The 12,002-nt window shown below is 50.7% G+C and overlaps 6 protein-coding genes across 6 annotated transcripts; 3 read left to right on the top strand and 3 right to left on the bottom strand.

The window, feature by feature from the left end:
• Positions 1 to 238: 238 nt before the first annotated feature.
• Positions 239 to 4,262, bottom strand: SEPMUDRAFT_134154 (uncharacterized protein). The gene is made up of 4 exons (XM_016902614.1): positions 3,313 to 4,262; positions 3,111 to 3,246; positions 2,551 to 3,053; positions 239 to 2,464 (listed from the first exon to the last, which is right to left on the bottom strand). Exons 1-4 carry the CDS (start codon positions 3,406 to 3,408, stop codon positions 1,868 to 1,870), a joined length of 1,332 nt encoding a protein of 443 aa, XP_016760391.1. The 5' UTR covers positions 3,409 to 4,262; the 3' UTR covers positions 239 to 1,867.
• SEPMUDRAFT_126543 (uncharacterized protein) lies at positions 239 to 4,262 on the top strand. The gene is made up of 4 exons (XM_016902083.1): positions 239 to 2,464; positions 2,551 to 3,053; positions 3,111 to 3,246; positions 3,313 to 4,262. The coding sequence occupies exon 1, from the start codon at positions 265 to 267 to the stop codon at positions 880 to 882; it is 618 nt and encodes a 205-aa protein (XP_016760390.1). The 5' UTR covers positions 239 to 264; the 3' UTR covers positions 883 to 2,464; positions 2,551 to 3,053; positions 3,111 to 3,246; positions 3,313 to 4,262.
• A 756-nt stretch (positions 4,263 to 5,018) lies between these two features.
• SEPMUDRAFT_134153 (uncharacterized protein) lies at positions 5,019 to 7,131 on the bottom strand. Its single transcript, XM_016902613.1, has 2 exons — positions 6,993 to 7,131; positions 5,019 to 6,921 (listed from the first exon to the last, which is right to left on the bottom strand). Exons 1-2 carry the CDS (start codon positions 7,085 to 7,087, stop codon positions 5,256 to 5,258), a joined length of 1,761 nt encoding a protein of 586 aa, XP_016760389.1. The 5' UTR covers positions 7,088 to 7,131; the 3' UTR covers positions 5,019 to 5,255.
• A 159-nt stretch (positions 7,132 to 7,290) lies between these two features.
• Positions 7,291 to 8,448, top strand: SEPMUDRAFT_134152 (tryptophanyl-tRNA synthetase; the record flags this gene model as incomplete). The annotated part of the gene is made up of 1 exon (XM_016902612.1): positions 7,291 to 8,448. One exon carries the CDS (start codon positions 7,291 to 7,293, stop codon positions 8,446 to 8,448), a length of 1,158 nt encoding a protein of 385 aa, XP_016760388.1.
• Positions 8,449 to 8,839: 391 nt separating this feature from the next.
• SEPMUDRAFT_149972 (ARD/ARD family protein) lies at positions 8,840 to 9,696 on the top strand. The gene is made up of 2 exons (XM_016905884.1): positions 8,840 to 8,942; positions 9,051 to 9,696. The coding sequence occupies exons 1-2, from the start codon at positions 8,913 to 8,915 to the stop codon at positions 9,552 to 9,554; spliced, it is 534 nt and encodes a 177-aa protein (XP_016760387.1). The 5' UTR covers positions 8,840 to 8,912; the 3' UTR covers positions 9,555 to 9,696.
• On the bottom strand, positions 9,678 to 11,980 carry SEPMUDRAFT_149971 (uncharacterized protein). Its single transcript, XM_016905883.1, has 2 exons — positions 10,134 to 11,980; positions 9,678 to 10,064 (listed from the first exon to the last, which is right to left on the bottom strand). Exons 1-2 carry the CDS (start codon positions 10,931 to 10,933, stop codon positions 9,881 to 9,883), a joined length of 984 nt encoding a protein of 327 aa, XP_016760386.1. The 5' UTR covers positions 10,934 to 11,980; the 3' UTR covers positions 9,678 to 9,880.
• Between the last annotated feature and the right edge of the window lie 22 nt (positions 11,981 to 12,002).

Genomic DNA, 12,002 nt, shown 5'->3' with positions numbered 1-12,002 from the left:
GTTGGAATGAACTGTAGAGACTGGAGAGGGAGAGGCAACAAGCGGGGTCTTGGCACGAACTAGCGCTAGAACTATCTATTCCCGGCGCCGGGAGTGCCATCTGTTCTATTCATTCACAACTGTCCACTCTCCGATCAGCTGCGACTCCCACTTCCCATACCGTACATAGGTACCTGAACCACGATTTGCGTACCCCAATTACGAGAACATAACTCTACAACACCGCATATTGACCAGACGGGCACATACTCTACACCGGACATCATGGCCACTGTCGGCGAGGACACGTTCACGCTTCTCCCTCTCCACATCGATCCGCAGACCAAGGCCGTCTCCTCCAGCGATGCCTCTCTCCTCAACGACCTCGAACAACTGAACCACCTTGCTCGTGCCTTCACACAGCTCGAGACTCCCAACCAAGTCACTCCTCCGCCCGCGCCCGTCAACCCCAAACGCAGCGTACAAATCACCAAACTAAAGGACTCTGGCAACGCAGCTTATAAGAAGGGCAGCTTCTCGGACGCGATCAAAATGTACGATCTTGCCATCAAAATGGCTGCTGATCGCCCGCCGTGGGAAGCCTCGGGTCTGGCACGGGAGGAGCTGTCGCTTCTGCATGGCAATCGCTCACAAGCGCTGTACGCACAGCAAGACTGGGCAGCGGCCGCTGTGGACGCTGAGATTGCCGTGGAGCTGAAGCGAATCGGGAACGTGAAGGCATGGTGGAGGAGAGCGCAGTGTCTGAAGGAAATGGGGAGAATAGAAGAGGCCTTGGAGTTCGCGAAGACCGGTCTGGAGTTCGAGAGGGCCGGGCCTGAAAAGGCGGCTGTGGGAGAGCTGGAAGCTCTGACCCGAGAACTGCAGGCTTCGCTCAAGAAGTAGCGAGTAGGACGTCGAAGGCGCTCAAGCGACATTGCTCTAGGCCCATTGCATACATCGCGCTGGACAGAAAAAGTCACTGGGCATTCAGCCGTGCGCTCCTCGGACTCTGTGGAATGATACTTCTATCACTGGCATCACACCGCCACCTTACACGGCGCGAAGAATGTTCTACGCACTACCTACGTGATTTGCGACTCGATCTTTTCATTTCCATAGCATGCACGGATCGAGGATACCACGACAAGCAAGTCTCGGACACGATGACCATCTGATGGAAGAGGAAAAGGACTACACTCCAAGATCGTACAGTGTGTGTAGACAGGTATCGACAGAACACGTCATGAGGTGACCCACAGATCTCTGGACTCCATCATTCCTACGCCACCTGCGTATCTCGCCAAACATTCGCTCCTCCTTTGGTTGATGTTTCGAAACCTTTTGAAGAGCGGAGAAAGGACTCAGACCCGAGGACGGAAGACCCTATCATAGGTACACCTGGTCTTGTCATTGTCCCAGGAATCACTTGATCAGTTCTTTCGAATGCTTGACTAATCGCATTTTCCCTCTGATGGCGTTATCCCATATACAGCTACCAAATGCGTTCGCGCGTGCGTGCAAAGATGGCACTTATCATCCCAGGCGAAAGAACGACGAGGCAGTCGGCAAAACACGGCAATCGTGCGTGGCGTTTGAACATGGCAAGATGACGACAGGCGTATGTTGCAGGCAGGCAGGCAGGCAGGTATAATACCATAATGAAGACTTGAAGTACCTAGGTTATTCATAGGTGTCACCAAGTTCGGTAATATCATCATAGGTATTCATTGACATTCAGAATCTGTTCTTCCCACGCTACCTGGTATTTCATATCTCGTCGTCCATTGTCGTTTCGTCTTTTCTTCGAATTGTCACGCACAAACCGAACCAAACCAAAACCAAAGCAAAGCAAACCCAACCCAACCCCAAAAAGAAAACAATGGACAACTCATATCCACCCCGACCGATCCGTCGCATCATACATATATTCACCACTCCCACGATGATAACCCGGCAAAGTCTCAATCCGACTATCCACCAACCCCTTCCTCGTCTCAATCTCACCCACTCCCACTCCACTCATTTCATGCCACTGCTGCCGCTGCATCTGCATAGGCGTCGAGCGACCCTCGGTACACCTCGAAGCGACGACGGTAGTAGCCGCATCAATACCCATACTGGCGCGATAAATCCGCTGAACCAAGCCCGCAATCGAAGGTAAACAGGCGCAAAAGACGGCCAGATTACATTCAATAGCACTCCAGATTGTGACGGAATTGTAATACCAAGTGCGGTTTTCTGTGGAGCCCCATTTAATTAGAAATGCGAGTCGGATGATGGAACATATCGTGACGAAGAGTCCGACGAGGAAAATTGTGATGGCGAGGATTTTTTTGGCCAAAGGTAAGGGTATTGCGAGGAGTTTGGGGAGTGGGAGGGCGCAGACGATGAGGTCTTGGATGACGTTGAGGCCTGCGGCGGAGAGAATTAGGGCGTTGAGATTGAAGCAGGATCCGGTGTGTTCGCCGTCCCAGCCTTGCCAGGCCTGTTTTTTGATGTTGGAATTTGAAATTAGTATACAGGATCGCTGTTACCTGAGGGAGTTGGCTAAGGTAGGTAGGGAGGACTTACGTAACTGATGGGGTTGCATTCGAATCCGAGGGCGAGACTCAAGCTGATGGGGAAGACGATCAGGAAGATGATCATGCAGAAACACGCCATGCGGAACTTGTCTCGTCGCATGCGCGTATCCGGTGCCCATACGCGAAGGTAGAGGAGAATGACGGAGATTTTGGAGATGCTCATGATCCACACGTAGAGAAACTCTCCAATCCAGAACAAGTATAGAATCTTGGTCAGGTGGGGGAATGATACTTCCCACACATCGTGACCCAGCCCCGAGAGGCTGCCATCGTGAATCAAGGCGTTCAGAGGAACGATCATCAAAGCCGCCAGGAAAATGGTCCAGTCGTCGAAGCCAAAGCCAGTACCTCGGAGAAAAGGTGCGCGGAAGGCGAAGCGGGCGAAGATGGCGAATCCGACAATGGCAAATAATGACCAAGTGATTCGTCTTGTCAAATCACCCTGATCTCGCACGGGAGCTCCGCATGTCGCTGCCTGAAAACGCTGTGTTACTACGAATGAACCTCGTCAGTACCAGTTCAAAGATACAAAACATGGCTTGTACGCACACAAAGACTCCTTCACGGAGCAGTTCTCTTTGAGGCAAGCCCTCACGCTCGTCTCAAGCGCATGGCTTTCGCATAAGCACGTCGTGTCTGTTGCTTGGCATCCTGAAATGGGCACAGCCTTCGAGATACATTCGATCTGGCCCCAGTAATCAGTACTTTCCTAGTGATGACTTTGAATTGGTTTACTACGGGGCATACATACTGCACATGGAGACAAGTCCGGAGTGGAAGACTGTGCACTAGCATGACCCATGCAAGTTGCGACGAGAAGCACCGAAGCGATGAACCAGCACTTCATTGCAGATGATGATTGCACCTAGTGTTCACTCGAGAATGGAGCAACCCTGAGATGTCAATACGAGGAGAAGAAGCGAGTTGCTGGAAGGGCTTCATCACCCATAATAACGTCGCCAGTGACCCGTGTCATATGTAAAACGGAAGCGTTGTGGGACGACTCCATCGCGAACTTTAGCATCAAGTTGGTCCAATGCATAGACTTGCCCGTCGCTTTACTTTTGACGAACGTTGAGTGCGACCGGACTGGAGGCCCGCTTGCCCCGGATTGTCAGATTAGTCCAACGGACCACAGTGTGGGTGTATAAGCATATAGCGCGACAAGCATTGTGAGCAGCAGGCTTGGGAAGAATATGCTGACTCGAGAGACCCCATGTGGCGTCCCGCAGGTGCAGATCTGAATCGGTCGGCTTGGACTAGTTGCATATTGATTCGGTATTCGGTGCTGCAGATGAGATGCATGCGCGAAGATTTTCATTGCGCTGAGGACGTTCCGTACATATTGCCTGAAGGTACTTCCGCAATGCAGAGTTGACGATATATATAGAGACTGGCGTGCACCGGATTCGGACATGTAGTTCACAATCTCTCGCGTTCGCCGTTGTGAGACATCAGTAGGAGTGTGATTGTTGTAAGGAGGATCCTATCACACACACAGGGCCATGTGTCGCAACTCGCAAGTCTGAGTCTTGTGTGTGTTCCAATTATGGATGTTTATAGGTCTTGCTATAGGCATTATGCTTTCGGGGGAGTTGCGTCGCTGAGCTTGTTGCTGGCCATGTCTTGATCTCAACAAACCAACCGACCCGTCTCTCAGTAACGGGGTCCATTGGTACGGCGGTGTGATGTGGATGCGGCCATTGTTGAGGACGGTGTTGATGCAGGAAGGGTGAAAGGAGGTGAAGGAGGTGAAGGAGGGTGAGTTGGCTGTCCTTTGCCCCTCGAGACAAGCGCCAAGCTCCGGTACTCGGTACGAAAGCGAGAAAGAATTAACGTTCGAACCTCCTGTCTCCAACAACGACTTCTATCACTACCTTACCTCCTAAAGGTATCAACTACCTTACCTTACTCAGTGAACCGATCATCGACTGCCAAGGCTATCAGAGGATCAGCATTCGTCTTAAGCTAGCCCCAGCTCATGCGCCTTACCCCAGCCTACATCCTACAGACCCCTATATAGACTCTGAGTCTTGGGAAGCCCTATAACCGTCTCCTCAGACTGGTTTCATACTGAGGTAGATCTCGCATTCGCAGCCTCGGCATATCTGCCTGAATAGCAATAAATAGCATCATCAGGAAGAACCAACTCAGGGTCAACAACACATATGGGGAAAGTCCATTAATCAACAAGGGTGGTTTGAATGTTTTGCGTGAACAGCCACATGTCCCAATTTGTAAAAATCGCTTCTCCATACAGTCGAGATTGACTCTTGCGAGGCCTTGGGCTACCATGCTTTTCTGTTTCCGAGCGAAGGAACTGCATCACGTCGTTCAGTTCACGTTCGCTTTGGTCTTGGAGATTGTGACGTGCTACCTAGGTATATCATTAGCGTTCATGGCTGGCTGCCTTGATCAATATGTTGGTGGCGGGCTGAGTTCGTGGATTGGAGTGTGGCATATTTTGAGTCATTCTACTAGAACAGGAGGAATTTCCTCCGCCGATCATTCTGGCTCTCGTCGACTACTTCGCTCCAGGGCGATTGAGCACTCTTTGCTGACGTGCAAGTCAATGCAAGCTGCAAAATGCGGTCGCGCGCGTTCTCGAGGTCTAAGTAAGGTATTACAAGAGTGTCTCTCTCTCCAGGACAACCCAATCAGACTGGCACCAGACAAAAGGTCCTCATCGCTATATTATACAGGTATCGTAACAGCCTCTGTACCGTTGGCGGATGCATCGCTCACGTCGTTTGCAGGTGCAACAGGCGCAGCGACATCCGAATGAAATGTCTTTCGCTTTTTGCCATGAAAATTACCTCTGGCATCAACACCCCCAGCAAGAGGCACGACCTTCCTCGCCGTAAGCACGTATCCTTCCGCGCCGCCTCTGCTAGTCATCAGAGGATGCGTTCTTCCCGGCAGGACTTGCCAATCTCTGATGCGACTTGTTTGTATTGATGGTGCAAGAAGTAAACGCGGGTCCACAGGGAAGTCGTCAGCATCTGGAAGCTCATTCTTGGAGAGATGTGCAATGTATGCGCCTCTTCGCTCTTTTGAGTAAAGATCCATTACGCTTACGAGCGGCTCGATCGTAGGGCTGTACATAACCAGATGTCCACCACCGCGAATCAGAGGTACGGTGTGCTCCAGAATGCTGACGGGATCCATAGGGGATGCAATGACGAGTCCGTCGAATTCGCCGAGTCTGGTCTCATCGACAATGGATTTGCAGTGTTCCCATCTTCGGCGCTTTTTGAAATATGTGCCTCGTTTCCCACTCTTCCATGACGCCAAGACCTCTTCTGATGCCTGCTCTGGCTCAGCGTAGAGAGGATCCTCCTGGGGTTGAAGTAGCTGGAGCCACGATAATGATTTAAAGTGAGTGTGCAAAGGATGTTCGGCTTGATCGGCGTTGCCTGTGGTACTGCTAGTATCGTAGCCAAAATATTTGAGCACCGAGACGTTTGGCTGAACAGCGGGATGGACCAGTGTGATGGTATTTGAGGTGGCCGGAGGTGGGTAGTCGCGGTGCACCGGCTGTGACTTGATGGCTTCTGCAGCCTCGCCGTTCAGTGCCTGGCCTGCAGCACTCGTTGCATCAGCTTCGATTTGCGCCTTTTCGGCCTTCGGCCTGTCCTTCGACTCTGAGGCGTGAAGGATGCCCATGCGCTCCGCCAGGGCAGCCACAATCAGGCCTCCGGTATCTTCTGCCACCAACCAGCGCCCGTACGATGTCCCGTCGTCTTTCTGATCTGGCAATCCATCAATGCCACTGTAATGCGCATGACTCCAGGCGGTGATCAATCCCAGCGATTCTTCGCGCATGTCCATGATTCGCGGAGGCTCCTTGTCCGTGATGTAGTCAATCAAGTTTCCAATGTCCATCGGTAGTGCTGTGAAGCGCTTCAAGTACTTTTTGTTCTTCCGCAGCATGTACTTCGCTTTCGAGAACACCGTCTTCTCATCGAGACCCGTATGGCTTGCCATGATCTTTTCAATCACCTCCTTTGCGCCTGCTGACTTCTTGAGCTCTTCGATCTCGGCCTGCGATAGCGTTTGTCGCGTGGCATCGTCTATGGTGAGCCGGTTGTTCTTCAGCAATATTGAGCCATCCTCGCCGAGTAATTCGTAGCCATTCGGAAGGCTGCTCGTCCCATTGGGCACCGCCGGCTCTGCTCTCGATTCCGCAGTTGTCGCTTCGTCTAGTCCAGCTTCGGCATTCAGTTCGGCTTGCGACACAATGCGCAGTCTCGAATACTGCTCTCCTTCTCTCTTTTCGAGAATCTCATAAGTGTGGTGGTATGGGCGGCCGAGTAACAGATTCGAAGGAAATGAGCCAAGCTTGCCAACCTCGATGATCCTGCGCCATTCCTCAGCATACAGGACTCCTCGAATCGTGGCATATCGCTTGGAAACGGTGTGCTGACCTACGTGTTAACTTTGATCTCGACGAGTCTGAGGAGATCGCTGGGCAGCCGCAAGAACAGATATGTGTTGGGCCGGATATTGGAATACGTCGCCGCCATGTTGATGACAACAATACTGCCTGGCAGATGTGCTGGAGTAATGCTGCTCGTCGTGGTACATGTAGTTGAAGTGGTGGGTATTAAAAAGATGGAGAAGCCGTGACAATAATTTGGACTAAGTTTTGTGCTCTAAGTTAGTTCTAGCCGCGGTCCCGTTCCAAGCCTCATATCCAGATTCCAGAACAAACATTCCATCGAGCTTCATGTCCTCGGCATTGAGTAATCGGGGCGGTTCTGTAAGAAGACTGCTCACTGCAAATGGGCCTCAATATGGAGCTGTGAGAAGGAGGAGGACGAGGAGGAGTTTCTGGTCGACGGCGACGGAGACGCCATCCAAAATCATCTTCTCCGGCATTCAGCCCACAGGGGTGCCACACCTGGGGAACTACCTTGGAGCTCTTCGACAATGGGTCAAATTACAAGATGAAGCCGATGACAACAATACCCGGCTGATATACTCGCTGGTCGACTTGCATGCCATCACGATACGACAAGACCCGGCCCAGCTCCGGCAATGGAAGAAGGAGTCCTTTGCAATGCTGCTCGCCATTGGTCTGGATCCTGAGCGCAGTACCATTTTCCATCAGAGCGACGTAGCAGCACATACAGAACTCATGTGGATACTCTCCTGCCAGGCGTCGACAGGATATCTCAGTCGGATGACACAATGGAAAGATAAGACGTCAAACGAGAAAGATGGGCACGAAAAGCTCAAGCTGGGTCTGTTCTCCTATCCTGTTCTACAAGCAGCAGATGTGCTCGTACACGGCACGACACATGTTCCCGTGGGTCATGACCAGGCCCAGCATCTGGAATTCGCGAGGGAAGTCGCCAATGGCTTCAATCACCAGTACGGGGCCAACATCCTCACACCACCAGAGACGATCATTAGTCCCGCAAAGAGGGTCATGTCACTGACTAACCCCGTGTCTAAAATGTCCAAGTCGGATCGCAACCCGAAGTCTAGAATCTTGCTTACGGACTCTGAGGAAGTGATTAAGCAGAAAGTGAAGTCGGCTATAACTGATTCCTTGTCGGGCATCAGCTACAATCCACCACTTAGACCTGGTGTGAGTAATCTGATTGACCTGATCTATCACGCCTCTGGCTACGACACGTCCTCGGCGGGGAACCAAGAAGATCTAGCCCGGGAGATGGAAAATATGACTATGCGAGTGGTGAAAGACCGAGCTGCTCAAGCTGTCAATGATCTAATACGGCCGATTCGTGAGCGATATACGGAGATCATGGAACGAGAAGGAGAGGAGCTTGAAGGAATTGCAAAAGCAGGCGCTGAAGAAGCTCGCAATAGTGCTGAAGTGACCATGAAGGCTGTCCGCGAGGCTGTTGGCTTTCGATAGAGAACAGAGTAATTGAAAACTACTTGTTCAGCTTCATATCGTGCCCCGTCTTGTACATTCTTTTTTTGAACTTGTCATTCCACAACGGTATGAGGTTTAAATTATGGCAGAATAAACACCGTGAAGCCTGAATATGACCATTCCGCAGGTGAATTAATACAATGATATACCTGGTAGGTATATATATTATCCGAGAGGTGCGGTGAATAATGGTACCTCCTCCTCCTGGTGTAGCCAACCACGTGTCAATTATTCGATACGTGATACGTGAGTGGGGTAGTTCACGTCATGGTCGATGTTGCAAATGGCAAAGTTTATCGAGGTTGAACTAAATACCTCCTACCGGTATTACAATTATAATCATTCTGTATATACCCACGACTACTCACCAGAACGACAACATCACCAACATCAATACCAGCAACGCCAACATCAACAACCGATCCTCCCCGTCCAACGCCACAATGAAAGCCTACTGGTTCGACAACCTCCCCGTACGTTGACTCCATATCCCCCGCCATCACCACCTACCACCACCACCACCACCACCACCAAACCTCCCATCTTCACACCACCACTACTCACACCAATCCTCCTCACAGGGCGACCAACGCGAACCGCACGACAGCGGCAAACCCGTCGACCCCGAATATCTCAGCTCCCTCGGAATCATCCACCACTACCTCCCATCCAACCTCGCAGCCGTAAACAGCATCGCATCCGAACGCAACTACAAAAACCGCGACGAGATAGAAATTTCCCCCACATTACTCCCCAACTACGAAGAAAAAGTCAAAACTTTTTTCCACGAACACTTGCACGAAGACGAAGAAATTCGCTACATTCTCGCTGGAGGAGGCTATTTTGATGTGCGCAGTAAAGATGATGCGTGGGTGAGAATTCGTTTGGAAGAGGGCGATTTGATGATTATGCCTGCTGGGATTTATCATCGTTTTACTACGGATGAGGGGAATTATACAAAGGCTATGAGACTGTTTAAGGAGGATCCGAAGTGGACGCCGTTGCAGAGAGGGGAGGAGACGGATCGGAATGGGTATCGGGAGGAGTATCTGAGGGTGAGAGATGGGGTGGCGGCGGCTTCTTGAGGGGGACGGGAAGGGGAGTGTGGTTAGTATGATGGGCGTCGTGCTGAGAAAGTGCTGCGGTTTTTTTTTTTCAAGAGAGTGGTATACCCGGGCGAGCGGAGGTGGATGAGAAAAGTAGATGATGCGAATATAACGATTTTTCAAAAAAGACAACCTCCTATGCTGATTGTGTGAACTTCTTTCTCATTGATTCGTAACCAAACATTTATGCCATCAATGAACCCCCAACACCCGCTGAAATGATGTATTCATGACCAGGAACAATCCGCTTTGAACGCTACACTTTTTCTTCTTTTTACCACCAATCATACTCTCCAACGATAATCTCACGGAGCATTAATCTCTCCATGCATACGAATCCGTTCTTGAATATTCACCAGCATCGAGACCTCCTGCGGATCCAGTTTGACATGATGAGGCATCTGTATCCGATATGCCGTGATGTGGATATCTTCGATTCCATCTACAAAGTCGACGCGGTTGCTCAGCTCTCGTTGAAGTGTACGGTCACTGTGCCAAAAATATCAGTAAAAGAACCAAGAAAAAGAAAAGAAAAAGAAAAAAAGAAAAATCACATACCTGCTACTGTCCGACGTCGCAGACTCCGCACCCTCCGCCTTCTCCGCATCCTTCTCATCCCCGCCATGCTTGTCCCCTTCCTTCTCTTCTTTCTCTTCCTCCTCTCTCCTCTCCCTCCTCAACTTCCTCCCCACCGTCGCCGGCGTCCACCAATACATCGGATACTGCCTCAGAACATTATTAAACAGCAACGCCACCGTCACCATGAGCGTACTATCCAGCAACACAATCGGCACGAATTTCCATCCCATAGAAATCACCTGCGCCTGCGTCGAAGCCAACACCGCCGTCGCACCTCCAGGAGGATGAATCGTATTCGTAACACTCATAACCCACGACGCAAGAGCACAACCCACAGCACCAGAAACCCATTCAATATTTCCAAATCCCGAATTATGTTGAAAAAGTTTCGCTATCGCCACTCCACAAATCGCCGCAAGAGTATTCCCAATAATCGAATTCCTCGGTTGTGCAAGAGGTGATTTGATGGTATTGAAATCCAAAACTGCACTGGCGCCCATGGATGCAATCATGACGGGAGGATGCCATTTTGCGATCCCCGGAGCGTAATTGTCTATGCCGCCAATGAGACAGAGTCCGGCGACGGTGGCGAGAAATGTTATGGGCCATTGAGCGATTTGTAATGGTTCTTTTTGGGGTTCCTGGCGGTAGCCCAGCCAGCGGGAAATTGCTTTGGGAAGGCGCGAGAGGCGGTTGTGGGGGATATATGGGTTGAGATGGCGGTCGAGATCGAAGTCGAGGAGATTTCTTCGCCAGGTCGTTGTTTTGGATGAGGGCATCTTTTGTCTTCTCTGTCGGCTGGCGAGGAACAGCGCGCGTCGTCTGGGATCGCTGACTGCTGAACTGCTGACTGCTGCTTGGTCGGGTGAGAGAGAAAGCACACAACCAGAGAGATGATGAGAATAACAATAATCAAATCCCACCTAGGCAAGCAAAATACCCTCCAAGCGACGCAGACGAGGACGACGACGACGACGACAGCAGCGCAGTCAGTCAAAGTAGAAGAAAATAACAACAACAATAACACCAATAATAATCATAATAACAAACACAGGCAAAGCGGCACATCATCATCATCATACTTTTGAGCAGCAGCAGCAGCAGTAGAAGACACTTACTGATGACCGATCGAAAAAAAAAAAGTAAATCCGCAGTGTATTGCAAATGGCGTCCGGAAACAGTGCTCCTTCTCCTCTCTCCTCTCTTCTCCTCTCCTCTCCACCGCCACGTGCCATGCCATGCCATGACACAGAGGTATCAGGAGGTCGGAGGTAGTGTGGTAGTGTGCTTCAAACCCTTCTTAGTCGGCAACACGATGCCGAGCTATAGGTAGGTACCTATTCCCCCCTCTGAATCATCATCATCGACATCATATTCTTCCAAATCTTCTCTTTTTGTTTTCTCTTCAGTCAAGTCCTCTGGTGGGTAGGTACTTCTTTCAAGAAGTTCCGCAAAACGTGGGGAAAATGAAGGTGTCGGCCTGAAAGTGCATTATCTTCTTCTCGCAATCCTTGTTGATCTCTTTTCCCTCCTAGAAGAAGAAATCAATACTGTACCCAAAACAAGGCCCTACCTACCTCCTAGGGATAGGTAAGGTAGTTGGTAGTGGTTTCGCTCGTACGGAGAAAATCCAATCCCCCCTCCTCCTCCTCTTCCTCCTCCTCTTTCTGTCTCCCTCTCTTTCTCTCTCTCTCGCGCGCGCGGTCATGCGATCATCTTGTCCACTTGTCCCACAGCGAAAAGCTCGTTCGTTCAAAGTTTAGAATTTGTAAAATATAACGTAATCGCTTGAAGTCGCAATTGAGCCGCGTTGCAATCGGTTGCCGGGAAGCCGAGTAGGTGGGGGGG

This window comes from Sphaerulina musiva, assembly GCF_000320565.1.
Source record: "Sphaerulina musiva SO2202 unplaced genomic scaffold SEPMUscaffold_6, whole genome shotgun sequence".
NCBI classification, from domain to species: Eukaryota; Fungi; Ascomycota; class Dothideomycetes; order Mycosphaerellales; family Mycosphaerellaceae; genus Sphaerulina; species Sphaerulina musiva.
The sequence above is the reverse complement of the archived record's forward strand: the minus strand, read 5'-3'. Positions and strand labels throughout refer to the sequence as shown.